Raw genomic sequence first — 26,479 nt, 5'->3', positions numbered from 1 at the left:
TTGGACTCTGAACTCAAGAGAATTGTTGGCAACCCTTTTGGCCTTCAAATACTACTAATACGTATTTGGTGGAAAGTGCCCATGAATTGAATATGTTATTTTTTATTTTACGTGGTCAAATATAAAACCATTTTTGATTAAGTAACTCCTAGAAGAATCTTAATTTGTACTTGCACTTTATATGAATGAGAGAGAACAAAAATCTTTCATACACACAGAGATATTTCAAGCCTGCAGGACTTACGTATGCCATTCCTTCCTGTCTACATGTAAACTGTCCTCACTGAGATTCTATTAGAAAAGACTGAAAGTAAACAAATAAATATATGTTATGCAAGACTATTGGGTAGCATATGTAATAAGTAGAACTCTGAAAAACCAGGTTATGAAAATGAACAGGAGATAAGAGGTCTATATCATGGGGTCAGTATGGTTAATATGTGGGCACTGGCAACACCAACATTGCTGCCATTGGACTTGTAGTTCATCATTGCTACTATCACCTAGAATAATCTTTGTATTCTTGTCCTTAATTTATTCTTGACTCGAAGTTCCTAGAATAATCCTTGTCTTCCCATGTTTGGATTACTTTGGAGTCAAAGTTCACCTAATTTGGAGGGGTATTCAGATTCTGGTAGCTTTAAAAAACATGAGATCTACTGAAGAAGAAGCGTGTAGTGAGTAGGCATAGCAGTGAAATAAGACGAAGGAAGAATTCCTTGATCTTCTAAACTAGATCTTGTATTCCTTTTATTGTATCTCATCGGTCTCTGTATGGTATCTTCATAGTACTTTTGAAATGTTATTCATGTAACAGTTACTAATTTATATGTTTGTGTGTTAGTTGTGTGTGATTTGTGCCTTTCTATAAGCTCCGTGCAGTCCAGTCTGTTCATAATCCCTGACACTCAGCACAGAATCCGACCCAAAGATTATGCTCAGTAGTATTTGAATGAATAAATGATGGAGTCAGGGGGACCAAATCATGATAGTTTCAGTGGAAAGGCATTAAAGAGTTTCAGGCAGGGAAATGATGTGATCTATTCTTACATAATTAGACTGTTTGTAGTATGTGCATAAGAGGGAAATGGCAGTGGACGTGGGGAAAATAATTACAAGGGAATGAGGACAAGACTAGGCCAGAAATGATGGTAGTTGGATTAGGATGGCAGCAGTTTATATAGGTAGAGACATAGTGTCTAGGCTTACTTAGGAGGTAGAATCAATAGGACTTAGTGACAGAGTATACAGGTAGTAACATAGAGGAGAAAGGAAGGAGGTGGACTCGCAGGTTTTTGGCTTGAGGAACAGCGTGCATGGTGGGACTTCTTTCTGAAACAGGAAATACTGAAAAGCATCATCTCTGAAGGAGGAATTTTTTGACCCATTGAGTATAAGTTTTTGTTTTTTGTTTTGGATTTTTGAGACAGCCAGATAGAGATAGCAAATAGACAACTGGATAAATGGATCTGGAGCCTCTGAAGACTATACTTTTTTTTTTTTTAAATCATTTACCTATAGGTTGATATTAACACTATGCATGAGGGCATGGTAGATTAGGAAGAAAGTATCACACAAGATGAGGGCCTGGGAACGAGCCTTGAGGAGCTGTAATCTTTGATGTCTGAAAAAGGAGCATGACTCTACAAAGGAGACTCGAGGAGTCATTGTTTGACAAAAAGTGGAAAGCCTGAATAATGTCATGTCATAGAAGACAGGTGAGGTGAATGTATGTGGGAGAGAGTGTTCAACAATAACAAATGCTTTGAGAAGTGTATAAAGAGAAGGATAAGAAAATGGATTGGGTTACACAGGGAAAACACTAATGATTTTAGCAAGAGTAATTTGGGGATGTGATGGGAGGTAGGAATGTGGAGACATAGTGTGTATATAGTTTTTCAAACACTTTGACTGAGGGAAGCAGAGAAGTTAGTAAGATGGTATCTAAGGAAGCAGACTCCAGGCCCAGGTCCTCTGTGTGATCTTTCGGACCCAACCATAGCATTTCTATTTCCAGGCCAGGTGCTTTCATCCAGAGGCTTCCTTATTAGGATCTGTGGCAGTTTTCTCCACTGCGATTTAGTACATTTCCATTCCTAGTCCTTCCCTCTTTCCCTCCCCATGGTCCACTGGTCTATAGAGAGGCAAGAGTCTTTTGTTGGGGCTCCTCAGCAGTGAGATGAGTCCCCCTCCCCTCCATTTCAGCCTCCCGTTCCCACTGCCCTGCACCGCATCCACCTGATCCTTGCCCATGCTGTTCTTTGAGGGAAAAGCAGACCATTAAGGAAGCAAATGCTCCTTCTTGGTACTATTACAAGTAAGTGAATAAAAGTTTGATTGTTACTTTCAGTTTGACTTGTTGGTCTTAATTAACCACCTCAAGCTTTGATTGTTCCACAGTAGCAGTCTAGGGCAGGGAAAAAGAACAGGTAAGTGAAGGTCGTTGAAGAAGCCAGAGGAGCTGATTCGAGAGCCCATGTGGTGGGGTGGCCTTGTTAGAAGGAACCTCCAACACCACCTCCGTGGCGTATTTCTGGGACTTTCCTACCTACGGCTTCCATCCCTCTCTTCCCTCAAAGTCCTTCATAAATTTAGAAGGCTAATGTAGCATTTGTAATCTTTTGTTGTGTTATTTACTTTTCTTCTTTTCCTAATGAGACCATCCAATTCTGATTTTGTGAACATTAGCTAATATTAGTGATATGTAAACAAAATTGTTTTATCATATTCCAAGACCAAAACACTTTTATTTTAATGTGTAGTTTTGGGAAAGTTAAGGTTTTATTGCCATTCCACACCAAGAATCCATGTGTATCAGAAAGGTTATCAAAAGCTTCATGTGGTGGGGATGCCTGGGTGGCTCAGTTGGGTAAGCAGCTGCCTTTGGCTCAGGTCATGATCCCAGGGTCCTGGGATCGAGCCCCACGGTGGGCTCTCTGCTCAGTGGGGAGCCTGCTTCTCCCTCTCCCCTTGCCTACTACTCCCTCTGCTTGTACTCTCTCTTGCTGTCAAATAAATAAGTAAAACCTTAAAAAAAAAAGCTTCATCTGGTAACCTTTTGTCACCTTAAGTTATTAGCCTGAGCAATGGATACATACATAGAAGCCACATCAAATGATTACTGACTATTAAGTACTGGACTATGGAGAATTTTCTATAAAGGCAATGCAGTTGGTAACCACAGATTTAATATTCTTTCTATTCAAATAGGGCTTATATGGCCTATTGCATGTGAGATTTTGTAATTTTATTCTGGCATGATGTTAAAGCATAGGCTCTGTGAGGATGAAGTGCGGGAGTCCTTTTGCTTAGCTGGTAAATGAGGCCTGCCGACTTTTCAGCATTGTATCTCAAGTGGCTTTCTTTCCTTCTGATTATAACGTATTGAGCAATGCTCACGGAGTGTCTGCATAGTAATAATGATATTGATAATAATTAGTAGTATATGCTAAGTATAATCTACTAAGCACTTTACATACATTATTGCTTTCATAACTAAGGCTATTTTAGAGTTCCTAGAAGTCATCCATTGAATGTCAAGGACTGACTATAAGTTTAGAGATGTATGAAATTATTATGAACATAGGAAAAATGGGAGTTTGGTTCTTGCACAATAAATATTTAGAATTCGAGGGTATAGTGAGGAAGAGAAGACCGTTTTAGGTAGGTAAATGTCTGAGCAAAATCATGGAGACGATAATGAACGGGTCTGAGGAGAGGTACACTTTGGATCATAGTGGAAAATTATTAGATATTGTATGTTATAAACAGAAACATCAACGTGGAGTATGAAGACATTGTTAGGGAGAAAAGTAATGGAAGAATTTTGGTGTAAAGTGATAGAAACCAAAACTAATATAGACAAAGTGGGAAGGAAGGGAATGTGGCAGAACTTGGACCAATTTGGATCAATTATTGAAAGGTTCACCATTTCCATTTGTCTTGTGCATTGTGGTCATAAATATGTTTGTTATCTCTATTCCAGGTTCACATTCTCTATTGAGAATTGAATTCATCTGTATCTTATATAATCATGTACTGAATTTAGGAAGATTCTATTAGTATTAAACACCGTAGATGGTATAAAAATGAACAAAATCGTAGACTTGAGTTTTTAAAGAAAACACTGAAGGTTGACAGGCATGTACACAGATAATTTATGAGAAAGTTTTTCAAGCATGTATAGAACAGGAAAAGTGTGGGCTAAATATAGATTTAGCCTTATTTTATCTAAAACAGCAGGTAGTGTTTCCATTGTAAAAGAAAAAGTATGAGCTTTGGATTCAGATAGAACAATTTTGGCCATTTTAGCAAGTTACTTTCTTGCCGTAAGCGGCAGAGCCATTATTTACAAAATGAGGATAATGTATTACACCACAGAGTTGCTGTAAGGATTTTTTGTTAATACTTACTTTTTTAACTGGACTGACGGTAATGTGTTTTCATGGAAGAAAGTTTAGAAAACACATAAGAGAATTAGAATGAACATAAACATCGCTTAGAATCCCACTGTTGACTACTGTTGACATTTTGGTTTATAACTTTCCAGTTTTACACAGATATACACACATATGTACTGACACTCTACATACGTATGTATAAAACTTTTTTTTTAGCAACTCTGACATATGATTCTGTAATATGCTCTTTTTTAAAACTTAATATGCCAAAAGAACATTTTCATGGACATATACAACTACATCATAATTTTAATTGCTGTATGGTTTTCTGTTGTATGGATATTATATTTTATTTCATAGTTTGCCATTATTGGGCATTTAGTTTTCCCCAGTTTTTTGTTTTGTATTAAATACAATAGAGTGATTAATATCTTGTGAATATATCACTGAGATAAATCCAGAGAAGTAGAACCATTAGGTCAAAGGCTTTATGTGTATTTTTGAGAATTTGAACATTTTCCCATTGCCCTTTGGAAAACTTGTATTATTTTCTGCTCTTGTCAGTAGGATATAAGGGTACCTGATTCCACACACCATTGCCAACACTGGAAACATTATCATTCATTTTAACCTGTGTTTGCTAGGTGAAAAATGGCATTTAGTTTTTATCTTCCTGATGTGTGCACTCTAATATTTTTCTTTTTGTGAATATTGTGAGAATTTAATGTGATTATAAATAGATGAAAAGGCGCAGCACCTGGCAAATAGTAGCCAATCATTGAGGGTCAGTATTCATTTTACTTAAATCCTCACCCCTTTGCAGCCTCCTTTCCAATCATGGTGCCAATTAAGGAGTAGGAGAATACTGTAGAATCTTGTTTCATTGTTTAGAGATTGAGAGTGAAAATTTGGGCAATGAACTCTGGCTGCTTGGTTTCAAATCTTCCTTTTCCTAGCAGGGAGGGTGTACTGTGTGATCTACCTAACTTCTCTCAGCCTCAATGATCTCATCTAAGTTGTTTTATAGTTAAGTTGTAATTCATGTAAAGCACTTACCACAGTGCTTGGCGCATTGTGTTTCATATTTCCTCAGAAGTAGAATTTATGAGAAGGTCAGTTTACTTAGGCAAATAATATGATCAAAGATTTAAGTGCTGGGAAGGGCAAAGACGTCATTAGGAAATGGCAAATCATTTGATTTGAGCAAGAATCTTGAATTCTAGACTGAGTAGTTTATTTTTATTCATTAAACAAAGAAAGAATTTTAGGAGTTTTATTTCCTAGCACTATTAGGTACTCACCTGCTTAAAGTCACACCTTAGTTTTTTTGTTTCTTGCTAGATTATCAGGGTAGTTACATAGGAGACCATCACAGGGAAGAAAAAAGGATCAAAAGATGTTAATACTTGAAGAATTGAAAAATCGGTTTCTGAGTTATTGAAAATTTGCTTTTCTCAGGAAAAATATACTCATGTTGCGTTTTCTTTCAGCTGAAGATACTAATAGAATACTTATATATATTTATTACTTGGGATTATTGACTCTGTATTCCATATAGGTAGATACTGCTTTTATGAAGTTGTTGGGATAAAATGTTATGATAATGGACTTTCTTGAAAGCAGAAGTTTATTTTTAATTGTATTTAAATTTAAAATATTATGAATGATAATGAAACTTTAAATCATTTAAATACAAGTTTATATAAATATAATAAATATGTAAGTTTAAATTATTTAAGTACTAGAGGTGAAATATACTGATTTATTTTCCCTTTTGAAAATTATTTAACCTCATTCCTCCAAGTGAAATTAACATTACATAAAATTCATAAATGATTTTTAAATCTAATGATCAATTACTGTATTTTTACACCCCAGTTTTATTTAGAGTTAGAAATCTAAGACTGAATGTCCAACAGTAATGGAGAAGTTAACATTATACATCTGTGAGCAGAATAGTAGTTAAATAGTAAAAATATTATATATAAAATATTAGCACCTGAGAAGCTGCTTATAATACATAATTAACTAGTGAAATAATTGAAGCTACATAGCAGAAATCAATGATGATCCCATTTTTGTAAGAAAAAAGTAAGCGTATTTGTATGCATAAGAATGGAGGAAAAAAATAAAACGTTGAGATATTACGTTGGCTGATGGATTTTAGGCGATCTTTATTTTCTTCTTCATTAGAACCGGATGTGATTTTGAATTTCTCTACAATAAGCATTTATTTTTTGCAGGGCTACTGCTAGCCCATATGATACTTTTGTGCATATTTGGAAAAGCTGTACCTTCTTCCTGTGGATGCAGTACCACACCAGGATGCACTGCTTGGATGTATAGAGCTTTTAGCTGCCACTGCCCATTAGGGTTTTTTTTCCTTTTTTCCTCCGTAATGAACAACATGCACAATTGTACATGATAACCCTGAAAACTTACAAAATAACAATTGTTTAAAAGTAAAGACTTAACAGGGCAGGGCGCCTGTGTGGCTCAGTCGGTTAAGACCTGCCTTTGGCTCAGGTCATGACCCCAAGGTCCTGGGATCCAATCCTACGTTGGGCTCCCTGATCGGTGGGGAGTCTGCTTCTCCCCCTGCCCCTCCCCCCGTTCGTGCTTACGCGCGATCTCTCTCATATAAATAAATAACATCTTTAAATAAATAAATAAAATTAAAGACTAACATTAATTTGACCTTTTCACGTACCTATTCTGGTCAGGTGACTCACCTTACTTGACCTCTACCAGGTTATGTGGGGCCTTTGAGCTCACTCTTCCTGCGTCTTTTCTACTTACCTAGTCTGCTCAAATGCAATCAGTCCTCCAGGATCCAGCTAGAATTACCCACCTCTTTGAAATATTTCTCAACCACTCTAATACATATGGCAGTTTCTCCTTTTTCTGAACTTAAGCTGGGTCAAGAACATGGATTGAAGGGGGTGGTGGTGAATGGGTTGCATCCCACCTGCTAACTCAAGGCAACTGGCTATGACTCCATAGAGCACAATGTTGAGAAAGGTTCTTGAGCCGTATCTGGCCTCAGTGGGAAAGAGAATTGTCATTGATTATGAATGTTAATCCTGCATGTGGGAAATAGCAAATAGGTAATATGTTCACATGCATTTTCCCTAACTTGTGTGGACGTTAACTATTTCATGTAATAGTCTTGGTTTGACAACACTGTTTTAAATATCTAAGGCATAGATGCTATATCTTAATACTTGTATTTTTTGTTGATGGTGTTTGGTTATGTTACTGTTATTGTTCTGTTATCTCCTCAGAATTTATTGTGGAGATAGGTATAAGGGTGCTCAGTAAATAAATTTCTCTTGTTTTTCATTCTTGATGTTACAGGTCTCTTTCTAGTATAATTTCCCTTGTACCTGAGACATTCCTTTAGCAGTTCTTTAGATCAGATCTATTGGTGATGAATTCTCTCACTGTCTTCTTCTGAAACTATTATCTAGAACACAACTGCAAAAATATTGAAATCTCTTTTCTTTCCTTTGTTGACCATTTCTGTGAACTTCAGAACCTGTTTACCTGAATGACTATAAATGGCCTAATTGATACATACCAACTTAAGTGTTCAGCTTCTCATTGCAGTAAGCTCAGTGTGTATAATATGTTCTTAGCTGTTTAGTATGGTTAGTGAATGCTCACAAATATTTGTAAAACTAACTAAAGACTCTTTTTTGCCCCTTGCCTGGAGTTTGTTTGTTTGTTTATTTATTTAAATTCAGTTAATTAACATGTAATGTATTATTGGTTTCAGAGGTGCAGGCCTGTGATTCGTCAGTCTTATATAATACCCAGTGCTCATTACATCACATGCCCTCTTTAATGTCCATCACCCATAAACTAAAGACTAGTACATATAAAATTCAGCAACCATGCCACATTTGTTTGTGCAAACTATTTGTAAGTTCTAAAGCAGAATTTTCTGCAAATAATAATCAGTCAGATAAAAATCTACTTGTAAAATACAAACATCTGAAAACTATCATTCTGAATTGTGGTAACATAAGAATATATCTTTAGAGCCAGTGATTTGCAAGGTAGTCTCTAATCAGGAGAAAAATGCTGAGAATTCTAACCAAACCTGGTAAGTTGAAGTTGAGAATTCTGGAAAGATCTTTTTGGAACTTAGAGCTGATATTCTGTATGTTTCTTTTGTTTATTTGGTTGGTTTTTGAGAGGGGAGAGGAGCAGAGGGAGAGAATCTTAAGCAGGTTCCATGCCCAGTTGGAGCCCTCTACACAGGGCCTTCATCTCATGACCCTGAAATGATTACCTGAGCTGATTGAATTACCCAGGCGCCCCATCTGTATGTTTCTTATTGGGATTAAAATGTAAAAAGCATCAGTTAATTGAGAAATTATTTTTGCTTAGATTTTCAACATATGTTACCATTCTTCCTTTCAAAGACATCAGGATATTAGAACATCCTTATGTCAGGATGTACATTTTTTTTTATTGGATGCTAGCCATTGGGCTAAGCTTTTTATATGTATCTGTTACTTGAACAGACTTACTTTCATTAATAGGTACTACAGTTGAAACCAATTTTAAGGTGATTTAAAAAGCTAACATCTATAAAAATATTCCTTGGTTTTGAAAGTGGAATGCAGGCAATTGGTTCATTATTAGTCTGTCATATTGAATCAGTATTTACTGACTTCTATATATATATATATACATGCTGATTATCTTTTTAGTCCTTTATTTAAATTTAAGAATGGAAAAATTAGAGAAGATTTATAACTTGACAAAGTTATTTAGTAAGTAGTAGAGTTGAAATTTGAACCCATGTTTTTCTTAGATTTGTATATTACCAGATTTTTTATTAATAATATTTGATATATAACCTAGGCATGTAAAAATTTATCAATGATTATTTGAGATGGGAGGTGTAGATACTTTTATAATTTATAACTCAGGCTTTTAAAAACCTGGTCTGCCATTATGTAAAAAACAAACTCATGTAGATTTTTGCTTTATAAAAGAGTTGACACAAAATTAATTTTGATAAGAATCTCTTACAGCTATAGGAAACTGCAGTATATAGTCTTTTAAAAGTGAATAATATACTTAGTTCGTGACCAAAAAAACCTGTAAAATTTTTTATTTAGGAGTTACCCTGTTTTCCATAATTACTATATATGTGTTCATTTTATATGGGATTATACATATGCATTACTGATGATAAATATATTTAATCTTTTATTTCTTAAAGACTTGGTCAGTGAAATGATACTTTAATGCTACTTCAGTTAGTTACCTTCATTATGGTTTCCGAGTATTTTATAACTAAATACCCACTGGATTTTGGCTTGCTCTATGAAATGACTTTGGTTTATATTTCTTTTGTTACTTTTCTACTCTCCACCTAAAAGAGTCACTTTTCTTTTGAATGTCTTTTATTTATTTAATTTGTTTTTAAAATGTTACTTTTATAAGTAAATCCATAATAGATTCCAGATGTAATAAGAAATAATGAGAAAAGTCATTTGCCGGGAGAAGGAAGTAATTTTTTAAAAGTTTATGTTTTGTAAGTATACATGCAAAATATTGAGAATGAAGGAGAATGCCTTCATCAGAAGGAATAGAGTTTTTGAAAAGTAAATACTATTGTTAATTTTGACTCCTTGACCTGATTCCTTTAGACCATTATAAAACCTGAATGATCACTTTGGTAAAATATTGTTCCCATATGAAAAACAAACAAAAATGGATCTCTTCCTAGTAAGACTAGCTCTAAAAAATCTTAATGTATTTGTTTGGAAATTTCCCAAGGGGATATAAGCTTTATCATAGCAACAGTTTCTGGATTTAGAACATGCTTCCTTGGGCAAAATAATGGAATGTTTGCCACAAAGTTAAATTGGTATCCTTCTTTTTAAAATTTTTCTTGCCTGCCATGTTATGATTGATGCATGGCATCTTTCTCCTGGAAAGAGACCTAACATTGAAACTGACAGGTGCCACAAGGTTTATTTAGGACAACCTCAGCCTTGTCCCAGTTAGTTTCAAAATGTCTGCCTCGTACGTGTTGAGCCACTGCATTTCCTGCTTTAGAGCCTCGTGTAATGCCAACATTACTATCTGTGCTGCCTCAACTACAAATTGGATGAACAGCCCGTGACACTTTTTCAATATTATTACATTAAACCAAGTGGATTTTGATTGATAACCTAATATTCAACTAATGCAAAACATCAATCATGGCAAGTATATTAATTATTTAATATTGCAGTCTAATTCAGAAATCGATGTGCTGCATGAGGGGAAGGGAAACTCATGGTTCCCAGAAGATTTAAGACAGGGAATGATTAAAAAAAGACCTGCTGTACTCCTGTGTGTTAGTTCGATACAAATCTTTATTCATTTGCCAATAATTTCTTCCCATTTTCCACTTCAAGACCATTTTATCAGTTTTGAGACCTATAATTGAATTAAGTCTGCTTTCAGCACAGGGCAAAAGGAGTTGCACAAATATTGATGAAGTCATGACAGGGACAACCCAAGAGACAGACCACTAAAGAGGACAGGCTTTATACCATTTGTTGCAAGATCCCTCTGTCAATGTCTTGGATCTTGCCTCTCTATTTAAAAAAAAAAAATTCATTGAGGCTTTTGGAACCACTTTAATACTTTTGTATTTAAATATCTATTATAATAACAGATTTCTATAGTACATTACAGTTTATTGTGTTTATAGTATTCCTTCACATACATTATCTTGTTTCTTTTTTCACATCATTGGTGGAAAATCTTAGCTCAGGGAATTGGATTATTACCAAGCTCATGCAACTCTTTTGTAGTACAACTTAAATTTGAGTTTAGGTATTCAGCTTCTAGAACCAGGATTGTATTTCATGCTGTCTTGTGTAGTGTTGATGTACTCCTGATGCTTTATTTGTATTGTTTTGAGATGGCCCCTCTTCCTTGTCTTTCTGCCCAAAGTAAAACTAAAGAAAACTGATTTTCATGGAAACTTGTTGAAACTTTGGTATCCCAAACTGTAATACATATTACATTTTAGGAATATGCAAACCTTCTGGGTATACATGAAAATTTCTTGATGTATCTTTTACTAGAATAGAATATCCTTTTTCATATATATCTCCCTCAAAAAATGTATATGTGTATATGTTCTTTGGATGGGAGAGTGGCTTAAATATATTTTGTCATTAAACTTACCACCCCGGTTTTCTTTTGGTTCAAGTTTGCCTGGTTATATCTTTTACTCTCCCTTTTTTGGAAAATTTTCTGAACACTTTTGTTTTTTTATGTATCTCTTTGTAAATGACACATTACTGGATTTTGTTTCTTAACCAACCTGAGAATCTTCTCTGGGATTTTGATTCTACATCACTGTAGGTGAAATTTCTTTAGTTTTCTTTTTAGTTACTAATCGTTTAGATTATAATAATTACGTTCTAAGTCAACCTTTACTCGCTTTATCTGGATGGATTTAATTCTCTTCTTATTGCATAACGTTCCTCAGAACTTCTTTCAAATAATCTCTTTCTGTGGTGAATTTCTTGAGACCGTGTATGCTGAGAATTTCTTTATTTTTCCTTCAATTTAAATAATAATTTATTAGCTATATATAAATTCTAGGTTCACAGTCCTTTTCCTTTATCACTTTATCTTGGAAGTTCGTACTACAGGTCTTATACCCCAGTATTAGTGTTGAGAAGTTTGACGTTAGTGTTAGTCTTCCTGTGTGGAGGGGTATGCTTGTTCTTTGTGGAAGCTTTTAGCCTGTGCTCTCGATCTGTTAACAGTCTTAATAATCCTTATATTATGCTTTGCTGTGGAGTTTCGCTTAACTGTCCTGTTCACTGCTCTGTGTACCCTTTCAGTCCAAGATTTGAATAATTCTATATCTGGAATTTTTTGTTATTATTTCTTCAAATATTTTTTTCTCTTCTGTTTTGCCTTTGGTTTCCTTCTAGGGTTCCCATCACTAGATGTTCACACTTTTGTTCCTCTTCTTAACTTTATCTCATGTTTGTTCTGTCTTTTCATCCCCGTCCTGTCCCTTCTGGGAGAGTTCCACCCAGTGTTCCAACTCACCAATTTATTCTCAGTCTGTAGCTGTTGTGCTTTCAATTCATCCTCTGAGTTCTTTATTTCAAACTACTGTATTTTTAATACCCACCATCTCATATTGATTCCTCTTCATGCCTGTTTTTTTTGTATTAAATTTCTTAAAAATCTTTTATCTTTAAAGATGTTATTTTGCTTATAGTATATTCTTGCTCGGTCTATTTTTTTCCCCCTCTGGATGAGGTTGCTCCATTTGTTGTTTTTTTAATTCCTGTGCTTATTCACCTCAGAGGTCTTACAGTTTTCCTGTGGACTTCTATTTCTTTGCAACATTCAGCTGTGTTGGCTAATAACTTTAAGGAGGGAGGTAAAAGTCTAAGATCTGGCTTGTGCTTCTCTGGGATAATTTAAAAACTAGAGTGCAAAGCCTCAAGTGTTGAACTCTGGCCTGAGTCAGCCACGTTTTCCACTGTGTCCTCATACTCCTTTAAAAAAAACCAAAACAAAGCAAAACAAAACCACACACCACGCATGTACACACAACCCCCAGTACTACCCTCCCAAACAACCACTTGCTGTTGGAGTTGCCTTGCTTTTCTGTGGTCTAGAGAGAAAGTGGGGCTGGGGAGGACCACTCAGACACCTGAACTGGTTGCTGCTGAATCTCCATCCCACCTTGTCTTCATGTTTAGATGTCAGACCCTTGTTAGTTGAATACATACTCTGATGCAGACACTGTATTGGGTGCTGGGATATAAAAATTTTAAAGATACAATCCATGTACTCAAGGAGTTTTCATTTTAGTGGTGTCATTGGGAAAGTAATTAGGCATTTATAATAAAGTATGATAAATTATGAGAACACATGGGAGGTGTTGATTAGTTCTTTTGTGAGGAAGGGAGGAGGTTTCCTTCCCCGTATGGGTTGAGTCCTGTTGTTCCGTTTTGATTTTGTTTGTAAGCTAGGTGAGGAAAGACCAGAGGAGGCTGAGAGAAATGGAACATTCCAGCTAGAAAGAGTGAGTGGTTCAATGGTGAGGGAATCCAGGTTAATTTCTTATGGCTGTTGCTGTCACGTTTTTGGCAATGTAGCTTTGGCAAGATAACAGGGAATGAGTAAACTGGAGTGTAGTAGGATATTGTGTATTTTAAAAAGGAAATGACATGATCAGGCTTACATTTTAGGAAGATCTTGCTGTATTATGGAGACCGAGTTAACATGGGGCAAGGCAGGAGCGATTGGGATGCATTAAGAGGCTTTGCAGTAGCCTGGGAGAGAAAAGATGATGACCTAAGGTAAAGTAGTAGCTGTGAAGATAGAAAGAAGTGGCTAATTCTAAATGACAATTATGGATGTTGGGTCGCCAAGACTGTATGGTTGAATACATTTGTTTACATTTGGTAGTGAAGGAAAGGGCTTACGTCAAGAATGATGTCTAGTTTTCTTTCCTGCGTACCATTCAAAATGCCTATTTCCTAAATATCATTTAATTTAAAGAATCACTTGAAAATATAATAAAGCAATAGTCTAACCAGCCTTTTTTTTTTTAAGAACAAATTGTTATCCTTGATTCCAAGATACAAATAGCTGAAAAAACTGGGGGATTTTCCCTAAGTTTGTGGCAAACTCAATTGACAGCAAAACTAACACTGAAATGAAGTTATTCATAGTCTTTGTTTATCCCATTTTGTGTGGACATTGATGTTGCTTTCAGAATTATTGTGTATAATGATGAGATGCTGCTTCAAACCTTGCTGCCAATGTTACGTGACATACAACATATTATATGTCTTATTAACTTTCTAAAATCCAAAATATTCTGATGAAGCATGTCTAATTCTAGTGGTCTCAGATAGTAAATTATGAACTTGTACTTTGAATCTGAGCATATTTGTTCTTTTGTGTTGCAGTATAATTTTCTAATAAGAACCATTATGTGACAATGTACCCATGGGGGAAAATGAAGTAGATTTGTATTGTATAGTGCAGACTTTGAGTTAGATTGCCAAGTGAAGGGACAAAACAGTGAATGTAGTATGCTTCTGTTTGGGTTTTAAAAAAAAGACAGGAGGAGAAAGACACGTGCGCACACACACACACACACACACACACAGAATATCTTTAGAAGGACAAACAAAGAGCTAATATCTGGTTGACAACAGGGAGTCAGTGATGGGAGGAAGACTCGATTTTACTGCAGTGGACACACACATGCATTGCACTGTCCTATGTTTCACTATATGCATTATTTTTTTGGTTTATATTTTAAATTACATGGTGACTATATGAGAGTGTCCTTGTGAAAACTTAAAGATTTGACTTCTAGCTCCAGTTATGCATTAAATTTGTAACAATAAAGTTAAAAATGATTATTTATGTACCTGTTCGCCTTTTCTAATTCCTTGTTACAGTTTATTCCTGTCATTTGTCATTCATTAGGACTGCATCCAGAGAATGAGTTTCAGAAATCCTTAAATTTTCAAGTGTTGAATATATAGTATTGCGAAGATTGCCAGGAGCATAAAGTAGAGAAGAGAATGGCTAAAGATGAGTGCTAATCAGTAGATGATGGAATTTATTCCCAGTATGCCAGACTGGGCAGTGAGAGCAAAAGTTGGAAGCCATGAATATAGTTTTCAGGCAGCACATCTGAAGGGGGAAACGATAGGGAAATTTGGAAAGATTGTATAGCAAGACAAAGGAAACAGAGAGAAGTATATTTTTGGCAGAGAAAATTGGAGACAGAAATAGAAGGGAAGTTAACTTGGGGTCCCTTTAGGGAAAGGAAGAGGTGTGAGGGAAAGATTAAACATCATGAATGCAATACTGTTGTTGGATGTTTCATAATTATTCTCTGCAATGTGGTAGAAGTATACTTTCATGTTAAAAATACAAGGCTTGCTATTTATGATGGAATTAAAATGCTACTTGGTCTGAGAGGAAATTCTAAGTCCATTTGTCACTACTAAATTAATACAAACTAAAATCAGGGGGAAAATCAACTATTTGCCACATTTCACCAAATATATATTTAAATTATCTTTGCTACTGACACAGTTATTTGTATTTTTAGTTCCATCAGCAGTCTTTTTTTTACAGTGAAAAGCAAGAATTAAATACTTAAAATATATCATGATAGTTGATGTTTGTGTCTTCATTAGTGATATTTTGTTTTTTAATATTACAGCAGTCTTAGGTTCTGATTTGTAGTGTGCACTGAATTAATAAAATTAATGTCAAGGAAAAATTTGTTAAGATGTAGTTACTTAGATATGGAGTCACAAACATTCTTTATGTGTATTTTTATATAAAATGCAATCAGTGGTGGATAGATATTTGATAAAGCAAATATAGGAAAATGTCAATAGTAGAATCTGTATGAACATTTTTGTAATAAATGTTGGAGAAAACATAAACTCTAATGAAAAAGCTAATGTGAAATAAATAGATATTGTGTAAATAGTAAAATAAAAGTATACTTGACTTCCTTTTGTTCTCTGCTGACTTAGAAAAATCTGAAACAATCTGTTAGTGGAATCCCAATTTTAGTTGTAATATTATTAGATGTAAATAAATTATCTGTTTCCTTTTGATGGAAATGGTTTTGTCATTTAAAACTGTTATTGTGAACATTAAGTGAAGATAATATGAAAAAATCGTAAGGATTTATAAAATGCATTTTAGATTAATGTAAATTATAACAGACAACTGTTTAGCAACTATTTAGAACTTTTACTCTTCTATTTTAGGGAATCTGGAAACATCAAAGCTGGATTAGAACATCTGGTAAGTTCTAATTTTCTCTTGAACATTTGCATCATCTTTGATATCTGCATTCTAAATGAACACTTTTGAATGAGCTTTGAATACCTTGTATTGAGAAAGTCAACCATCTCCCAAAGGGTCAGCTTACTGTTATTATGTGAAGGCACTTACATTTTCATTTATCTTATCATTTCAAGGGAATCTAAAATTTTTTTAAAATTACTTTTTTTTTTTGATGTAGAGATGAAATAAAATGGATGACAATCCTTGGATTGATGATTGCTTTAATTATAAACAAAAATGTTTGGTGTAGAATTTTTGGCATATCTTGATCTGACAAAAACAAGCTTGTGTTTTAAGAAAAACACAATCAAATATTGCATGCATAAATATGGTATGTTTTAGCAATTTAACAGCTTTGAAAGAAGGGCACAGCTTTGTTTTTCCTGGTGTCTTTGCTTTATGAATAATGCATTGGTTTAAACTACATTCAGTTTTAGAATATAAAATAATTGAGATGCAAAATTTTTGGTTTAAGTAAACATTTTTAAAGTACAAATGAAATTCAAACGGACTTAACATTAAAATCTGTCCATTGATCAAAAAATTAGAAAAAGTGTTCTGTTATACCAGGTCCAAAATTCATTTAGCTTCCTGCATTGAGTGTTCATTACAACATTAAGTAGTTCATTTAAACAGAGCATTATAAAGTCATGCTCTGGTTTCTGGTCAAATCCAAATGTTGAATAATTAATGATAGAGATTCTTTTGTAAATACAATCTAAGTACTTTTTTAATGCAAGACTTCATTCGTATATCATATTGTAGCTTTGTTAACTATTAATGTGCTTTTGTTTGCTCCCACAAAAGCAAACAGTAGCAAGAGGCAGCTTCACTTTGACTTACAGTAGTTTTAGAGTTAGAAAGGATTTTTGGTTTTCCTTGGAATAGCTAAAGGAAACTGAGGAAACCCAGCCTTTAAAAAATGAGCCTAAAAAGTACAAATTAATTATTAAAAAGCAATATATAACAACCTAGTTAGAATATTTGAACTATATATTTGTCTACATTAGAAGTACATAAGTAACATTGTTATTCTCATTATTAGAAATTATTTCCTGAATCCCTCTTTGTCACTTCTTGGTGGCATATATATTTAGGACATATGGACATTAGAATAAAAATGTTAATCTAAAACATCAAATTCCAGTATCAATTGGGGGCTTATAATAAGGAAGAATAGCTACCATTGTGCCAAAATGAGCTGTCTTTTATACTTATCTTATAAATTATTATTTATTAGAAAGACTTCATTTTCACTTGTTTCATATTCTCCAGTAAATAATAATGAATTACATTTTTAGTTTAAATTTTATATTTTTAATATTTACTAGTATGAACTCATTTTCAGTGACTCTTTAATACGTTTATACTCGACTTATAATCTTATTCAGCACTGATTTTCTAACTGCCTTGGGCTGCCAGGAAGGCTCCCCAAAGCAGGTGGCACTCCAGACTGTCACTGCCCACTTTAATCGGTGTAGTTCTTTTCATTATTTTATAAATTTTTAAAATTTTAAAGTAAGATTTTATTTGAAGAAAAATTTTCAACTAAAAACATTTAAAACCTTTGGTCAAGCGTAGCTATTTATTAAAGTCAGGAATAATTGTTAATTATTCTTTTCTATTCTTGACGCTAAGTTATATTTCATTTTTATCTGGGTCATATACATCAAATGTATTTCGAAGATAGTGCATTTTAGGAATGAGAGAGCTAGGATTAGTACAACAGGTAGTGGGAAGTGGATGATTTTAATGCATATTATCTAGGTTGTTCAAAAGCCTCTATAGGTCGACATTGTAAAATTGACCCACTGACTGTGAACTACTAGCAATAACGTGAATATATGAATATGTAACATAATATCCTATATGTACACCTATATACATATCATACTGCCTTGTGTACTACTGTCCAGTAAAGCCAGTGATAGTCTTCACAACTGCCTAGAGGGAAGTGAGCTCAAGAATTTATTGTTTGAGCATTAATGAAACCTGTCTGTCTAGCAGCTGTGGGCTCCTTAGGTCTGTGTCTCTCCAGTGTCCCGCTGAGCAGATACTTAGCCCTTGCCTTCTAGCACATGTAGCCCTTCTTTGAATTCGTTGTGTAGCTAAATACAATTAGAATTATAGCTTCTAATAGATTGATCTTTAAAAATACATGGTGTAAAATTAAGAACATCCCACACATGTGGAATTAATTTCTTTTTTATGTATCCTTCAGTCTTTGTTTTTTCAAATTTACTTGAATTATAGAGAATTAACGTTGTTCTAAGAGAGGGTAAAAGCAAGTATAAATTTAAATAAGCTAAGAAAGGGGCATCTGGCTGCTTCAGTTGCTGGAGTATGTGATTCTTGATCTTGGGGTTGTAGGTTCAAATCCCACTTTGGGTGTAGAGATTGCTTAAAAATAAAATCTTTTAAAAATAAAAAGATAAAAATAAATAAGCTAAGAAAAATGAGATATGCAGCATGTTATACTTGCCACAAGGGCACATGCATAGCGTAGTTGCACTGCCTTTGTATTCTGTTTATGGGCTCTTCTTGGTATATAATTATCTGTAACCCTTAGAAAGGAAAGAACAGGTGTGGATAGCAAAAAGAGTGCAGTAAGTGGACTGTATTCCCTGGAACCTCTTCAAGGGCTGATCTCATTTATTTGTCACAATGTCTCAAACTCTTGATTTGGCCTTTGTTCTATCATTTCTTTTTTTCTATGTTGCTACCTTTTCCTGGGAACTGTCCAGCTTGTCATTCTTAGCTTAAATTTTTACTATACTGCCCAATACTATTTTATTTTTCTATTCACCAACTTGTCTTCTACTCATAAAGCCTATGTCTTTTTGAAAGTTCTAAACAGGGTCTTTGTTTTTTTGTTTTTTGTTTTTTTTAATTCAGTTAGCCACTGTATAGTACATCATTAGTTTTTGATATAGTGTTCCATGATTCATTATTTGCCCATAACACCCAGTGCTCATTGCATCACGCACCCCCCCTTAATACCCATCACCAGGCTTCCCCATCCTCCCACCCCTCTCCCATCTGAAATCCTCAGTTTGTTTCCCCGGGTCCATAGTCTCTCTTGGTTTGTCTCCCTGTCTGATTTCTCCCCCTTCAGATTTCCCTCCCTTCCCCTAATGTCCTCTGTGCTATTGCTTATGTTCCACATATGAATGCAGCCATATGATAATTGTCTTTCTCTGCTTGACTTTCTTCACTTAGCATAATCCCCTCCAGTTTCATCCATGTCAATGCAAAATCCTTTCTGATGGCTGAGTAATATTCCGTTGTATATATGAACCATATGTTCTTTATCCATTCACCTGTTGAAGGGCATCTCAGCTCCTTGCACAGTTTGGCTGTTGTGGACATTGTTGCTGTGAACATTGTGGTGCATGTGCCCCTTCTTTTCACTACATCTGTATCTTTGGGGTAAATACCTAGTAGTGCAATTGCTGGGTCATAGGGTAGCTCTATTTTTAACATCTTGAGGAACTTCCATACTGTTTTCCAGAGTAGCTTTACCAGCTTGCATTCCCACCGACAGTGTAAGAGGGTTCCCCTTTCTCCACATCCTCTCCAACATTTGTTGTTTCCTGTTTTGTTAATGTTTGCCATTCTAACTGGTGTAAGGTGGTATCTCATTGTGGTTTTGATTTGTATTTCCCTGGTGACAAGTGATGTTGAACATTTTTTCATGTGTCTATTAGCCATTGTATGTCTTCTTTGGAGAAGTGTCTGTTCATGTCTTCTGCCCATTTTTTGAAAGGGTTATTTGTTTTTTGAGTGTTGAGTTTGCAGATAAAGGGCTAAACAAGGTCCTTGAAAGTTGGTGCTCCATCATCCATTGGTGATTCTTGCCTGATTGGAAATGGAAATTTTCCAACTCTACCACTTCCTCACAGATTTAGTAGTCAGCGTTCTATTTTAAGGAAGACCCCACCCTTACTTCTTGTTTTATCTATTTATTGTGAGCAAGGACTCATGGATCCATTACTTTTCTTATTTATTTGATGCTCAAATTGCCCCAGATTTGTCCAGGGAGTATCCTTTCAAGATGGCTTTTGGCTTGTTTCTACATACCCCATCTTTGTTTTAAAGCACCTCCTTATTTTCTGACGCAACAAGATGTTCCAGGCTCACTTGAAACCTTCCCTCATGGAATCAGGTATTTCTTCAAATTATGCTGTTTCATTTTAGAGGAAAATGGTATTTATGAATCTAGGTCTGGACATGTGATATGTCCACTGTCTCTGGGCTTTCATTACTTCTAGGACTTTTCAGTCCTAGATTAGATAGATAAATAGATGGGTGGGTAGGTAGGTAGCTAGATACTTAGGACTTAGATACTTAGTTAGGTATTTTTAAGAAATTATGAGTCATACTAACACCTCCAATTTCAATCCAAACCACAGAATTCTTCTTTGTTGTTCCCCATTTCACATTTGTATCTCCCTTCATTCAAAGTGATAACTGTGACTCCTAAGAACAATATATTTACCCATTTGCTTAATTATATAATGCGTGTAAAATAGTTTCACAATTGTTACAACCATACCTTGTGAAAAATAAAACTTAATAAAAAGTTCAAGATTTATTTCAAGAGTTTATTAAAATTTACTTCACGTTTATTCAAGAGTTCTTTTCCCCCTTAAGTGTAGTTAGCTAATTCATTTGAAATATGATTACATGCATTTGTTTCTATTTGTATTCATTTTTAGGTGCCTTTGTCCCCATCCTTGTTGATTTATTTATGTTTGGATACCTTGTGTTAACATGCTTCCAAAAGTCAAAATATTATACAAAGCCAAAATATTATACACAGAACATCTCTCAGAAAGGTGTCATTCTTCCTTTCTAGCTTGTTCTCTATCCTTTGTAGGTAGCCAATTTTCTTAACTTCCAATTTATGCTTCCTGTGCATCTTCTTGTAGAATTATGTGTATATGTGTGTGTATGTGTATTATGTATATATATATATATATATATATACACACACACACATATATATATACACACATACACACACATGTGTATTATTCCTATTTCCTCTATCTTATAAAATAGAGCATATTATAAATACTTTTTTGTACTTTGCTTTTTTCTGTCCTGGAAATCACTCCCTAATTACTGTATCATTATATTTACTGTGTTTCTTTCTCTTTGTCTGTGTCTTCTTTATTAAGGGTCTGAGATTTTAGCCCATTTGTATGCCTCTCATACTTTAATAGATGCTGGCAGAAGACATGAGATTTCTGGGTCAGAGACAAAGCTCTTTCTTACTAACAGCCCCTAAGGTGGCACTCCATAGTTATATAGGTTCCCTGTGACCTGCCAAGTTCCATGGGGTGATGCTGCATACCCAGTGGGTTTGTGTCATAGCTGAGGGGCTCTGTTCTTTAAGGAGCTGACAGAAAATTGGCCCAAACATTACCTAAAAGAAAGATATTATCTTTAGTATCCTAATTTGGTAACAAAACTGCCTTCTGGTCCAGGGGGCAATTCTTTATCTTCCAAGACTGTTTGCTATATTTGAAAAGATAGTTCTGAAGAAAGGCTATTGGCTGATATAAGATGTGCAGAACATATGAAGAATTGTCTCTGAAGAGCTGCTATTATTATTAATATTGTTATTGTTATGAAGTTTAGGGAGGCTTGCATTTTTGTTCTAGTGGTTACCTTTGTATTTGTATCTTTATAATGCATAATGCTTCCCCCCTCATTCCTACTTAACCTTTTTATGGCATCCCTGGGTTCCCACCTGTTAACAACCCTTGTGAGAGCCAGTGCTCCTGTGTACTTTGCTTTCCTCCTTTTCTTCGCATTTCCTCTTGTTGTATTCTTGCTACACTGTTGGAATATATGATGTGTACATACTAGTCTTTTATGCATGCTGTCACCCTTTTTTAGAATCACCTTTAAAATTAACTATATTAAATATTAACCATCAGCTTGGTTGCTGATTATTTCCCCACTCATCTCCTGTTTGTGTAAAACTCACCCAACTAGTATATTTCTCAGGACGGCCTGCTGTGTACAGTATTCCCTGAGATCTTGCACATTCCAAGCTGTTTTTTCTATAGTTTTGTGACTTGAATGACAGCTTGACTGGACATAAAATCCTTGGCTTACAGTTTTTTCCGCTTGGCTTTCTGGAAAAGGTTACTCTGCTCTTGATATTTGTGGCACTAGCCTTATTTTCGTACCCTTATGTATAATTTGATTTTTTTTTTTTTCGCCTTGAGGCATTGCCATTTTTTTCATTGTCCTTATTTTACTAAGATGATTCTCAAAGCTGGATGTTTCTGGCTAGTTTTTCTGGGCTTTTTCATATGTAGACTTAAGTTTTCTTGTTTCTGAAATAATTTTTTTGGATTATAGTATTAAATCTTAATGCCATTCCTCTGTTTTGTTTTCTTCTTCAGAGACTCCAGTTATATATGTATTTCTATATAATTATATATAAAATCTTTCTTTGGTCATCTTCTGCTTCATTCTTTTCGACTCTTTTTACTACTTTACTTTGTTTTTAAACAACTGAGAAGTAGTTTGCCTGGTTTCATATAGCATTTCTTATTAAATTTTCATTCAAATTTATTCTTCCTTGGACACATTCTAATTTATTCCTCATTTCTGAAATACTTTTTTTTCTATATCTGTTCTTATTTTTTGAATATCTGATTCTAGGTTTTCTTATTGTTATTTGTCCAAAAAAGCCTTGTGCTTTGGTTTGGTTTTGAGGGGAGAATTTTCATCTGTTGAAATGTTTTGATTTGCATTTTCTGTTTACTACTTCTTACAGTAGCTTTGGTGGGGGGGTTCTTTCCCTCCTTTTTCCTTCCTTCTTTCTTTTTAAGTTCTAGACATTTTGTAGACATGGTTCTTAGTTCAAGGGTACCTGCTTCTGCAGAATAGCAAAAATGGTTTCTTTAATGGACAGTGGTGGGTGTTGCGGGGATGAAGGGGTTGGCATGTCTTATTTCTGTTTAGCCATTTGTTTCTTCTTACTTTCTTCTTTCTTGTCACTGCGTGTATTCATCTGATTTTCTCCCAGAGCAATACTTGCCAAGGCTGCCTTTCTGGTACCACTCACTTTCAAGCCCCTTCCCTCTAGTTGGTGTTGTGGTAAACCAAAGCCTAGATCTGTGGTCACTCTTTTGGGGTTTTAGCGTTGTACTTCGTTTTTCTGGGGACAATTTTTGTTTGGGCTTCCAGTTATGTTTTAAACTTATGATTACTGTCAGGGATGGGGAGGGCTCTGTGAACATTTTTACCTCAAAGAGAAACTCATAATGGAAAGTGTTGGAAATCAATGTTGAGCAGACCTTGAATCCTGAGTAGTTCTCCTGCTGAATCCTACAGGAATTGTCAGCAGAATTAAACACAAAACTTAGAGAAAATGAGTGAATGCACTGCTTATCATGTTGTACTTAGTTAGGTTTTATAATGAACTTAAATAATATTTTTATTTGATGAAGAATCATGTACAAATTAAAGACCTTTGGATAGGACCCCAGTAACACAGAAGTGTTAAAAGAATGGAGGTGGGTAGTTATTATGTGGTGATATTGCTCCTGACTTTTTTTTTTTTTAATTAATGATGCTCTAAAGGTGTAGAAAATTAACTCTGAGTTCCCCTCTGTTACCAAAGGGACCTGACTCCACATGTTTTAAAATTCTGGATAATGTAATGAGTAGTAGCCCTTATTGAACTACTGAATGGGTACTACAACGTTTACTTTTTAGGGTGTTTTTAATGCAGTCAAGTGGGAGTTGGGGCATTTTAATCTTTATAATTATGAAAACATACAGGAGCTAGAGCCTTGTCATTTGATTACAATACAGCTATTGTTGTTTTATTAGCAAACTATAAAAATAATGCTATCCTTTCCTCTTGGAAGAGGTATTGAGATCAGAATATATTAGGTTAAGCTATATGAAAAATTGTCACTTTTTTAGGCCAAAATAGTTTGTGAATTGTTTCCAACTTGAAAGAAGTACTGCCCTGCCATGCTTCCTTTGGCTGGCAATGAAGTGAATTATCCTGATCAGTCTGATGTTTCTAAGGCTCCCCTTGTACACTTTTCTGAAAAGTCAAATAATTGGAGGTGGGATGGGGTGGGATGATTTAAGTCACTGCTTCACTCTCTTTAATGTGCTTATGAGTCGCCTGGGGATATTGTTTAAACTCAGGTTCTGATTCTCTGGGTCCATGGTGGGACTTGAGATTCTCCATTTAGTGAGTCCAGCAACCACGAGGCAGAAAGGTACATTGAAAGGCATTGACTTAAAAGACAAGTGCCCTGTCTTTTAGAAGATGCTTCTTGAGATGCTTCCCCCATGTACCCACTGAGTATGAGTTTGCAGCCTACAAATGATTGGTTGGGCGTTCATAAACCCAGACAGATGGACACTCTACAGGTTTATACAAGGATAAAAAATTCACCGTCTAACTCTGCAAGAGTAACAGAGGGACCCTTTTTTTTCTCCTTTATTTGATTCTAGATGTTAAGTTGTATATATCAGGGCTAAAGCTGGACACTAGGACTAATAATACTTTGTTCAGTCTTAGGTGGAAAATAAGTGATGATAAATCTTTTAGTAACAAGGGTTACAAGTGTTTACAACTTTAAGTGGGATTTGCTTTCTATTAATAGTTGAATAGCAAAAGAACTCTGGAGCCATACCTGTGGGTTTTTCTCTCCACAGAGGTCTCATTTGTTTCTTATATTGTATAACATTTGAGAGTGATGACCTACTTGTCCTTGTGGTCAGGTAACACAGTCTGACCATTTTAAGTGTTGAAAAGCAACTGTCATTAATAGCTTGTTGAGCCCATCAGTGGTTTGTAGAATATAGTTGCTGCTTGCCAGAAATGTAGGCAGGCCCGTTGCTAGCCAGTACATGTTCATCAGTAACACTACTGGTTCTAATAAAAGCCCTTTCCTCTTTGTTTTAGGCTATTTTGCATAGAACGTGCAAATAAAACTGCTGTATTTTAGTTCACAGACTAATAATTTTTTAACATAAGAATAAACATAGTTAATATAGTATAGTCATACTTTTGAGGAGTCAGTTGACATATAACATGAACTAGAAAATGCGAACAGAAGTTATAAACCCTATTCTAAAGCCACTTGTCTTTCATCTGTTACATTTTAAAATATCTGTTTTATTTTAGTATTTTCGCACTGTGTTCTGAAAAAATGTTTTTGACATTTGTCCAAATGAGTTTGAGAATATAGTTATCTCAAAATGCACTGACATTCCTCATATAGTCTATATATTTATTAAACACTGATGAAAAAATATTTATTGCCTCATATAAGGACTTCAACATAATAGAGCCCTTTCCTCCCAGCATTTTAATTTATTTTTCTCACCTAAGCCAATATATATTTGAGGTTTAGGGTAAATGTGCATATTAAAACCGACACTTTCCTCAAACTGTGATCATGAGATAAAACAGCATGAAGTTTTTCTTTTGGAAGATCAATTTCATAAATCTTTCTCTCTTTCCTTTTAACAAAGAAGTGTGTCTTATGAATGTGTGCAAATTAAAATACCTTTAATGTGGATTAAATGTTAATGTCCTATTACTGCCATGATTTCTTAGGCAGTTTACAGGTCTTAAATCTGGGGACTGGCTCACATTCCAGTCAGAAACAGCGCCATTGTCAGTGATCCATTTCTCTGACATGTTTTGGTCAGTTACAGGTTTATTAAAAATTGCTCCTTCAATGTAAATATTACCCAGTTATCCAAACAGCATGAATTGAGGCCCTTTTTTCTATGCACCCTCCATCTCCTCTCTTCCAAATAAAGATCTGTTGTTGCATTTTCAAAACATAGTGGTCCTAGAAGAAAATGGTGCCAGTTAGCTTAAAAAAAAAAAAAGATGACAAAGATGCCTTGCAATTTTCATACTACTAATAGTCTCAGATTTATGTTTAATTTAGATAAAATTTATTTTCTGAGTTTTATGCACATGTACTTATTAAAGCTTTATAGAATAAAACTAAATATTCCAAGTGCATTAAATCACCCCTACCCCGACTTCCTATTACTCAAAGCATCCAAAAGTCAGGCTCTCCTGAAACCACCAGAATAACTGAATATTGTATTCCTGTTTTATTTGTTTGTTTGTTTTTTGTACTATAGTTTAGGACACTATAGGTTCTGCTTCATTGCAG

The 26,479-nt window shown here is 34.8% G+C and overlaps 1 protein-coding gene and 1 long non-coding RNA gene across 3 annotated transcripts in view; one reads left to right on the top strand and one right to left on the bottom strand.

Annotated features, from left to right (window-relative positions):
• The window catches only part of RSRC1 (arginine and serine rich coiled-coil 1), a 414,405-nt gene that overhangs the window by 175,589 nt on the left and 212,337 nt on the right, over window positions 1–26,479 (top strand). The window contains exon 5 of the mRNA XM_057315931.1: window positions 16,211–16,247. Within this exon, the coding sequence (XP_057171914.1) occupies window positions 16,211–16,247 (37 nt within the window). The remainder of the gene's footprint in view (window positions 1–16,210; window positions 16,248–26,479) is intronic.
• LOC123000936 (uncharacterized) overlaps window positions 25,988–26,479 on the bottom strand; it is a 41,484-nt gene continuing 40,992 nt past the window's right edge. For both annotated transcript variants that reach the window (XR_007189164.2, XR_006409348.3), the window contains one exon: window positions 25,988–26,143. This is a non-coding gene — a long non-coding RNA (uncharacterized LOC123000936). The remainder of the gene's footprint in view (window positions 26,144–26,479) is intronic.

Source organism: Ursus arctos, unplaced genomic scaffold (assembly GCF_023065955.2).
Source record: "Ursus arctos isolate Adak ecotype North America unplaced genomic scaffold, UrsArc2.0 scaffold_20, whole genome shotgun sequence".
NCBI lineage: Eukaryota > Metazoa > Chordata > Mammalia > Carnivora > Ursidae > Ursus > Ursus arctos.
Note: the sequence above shows the minus strand (reverse complement) of the source record. Positions and strands in the feature narration are given on the sequence as shown.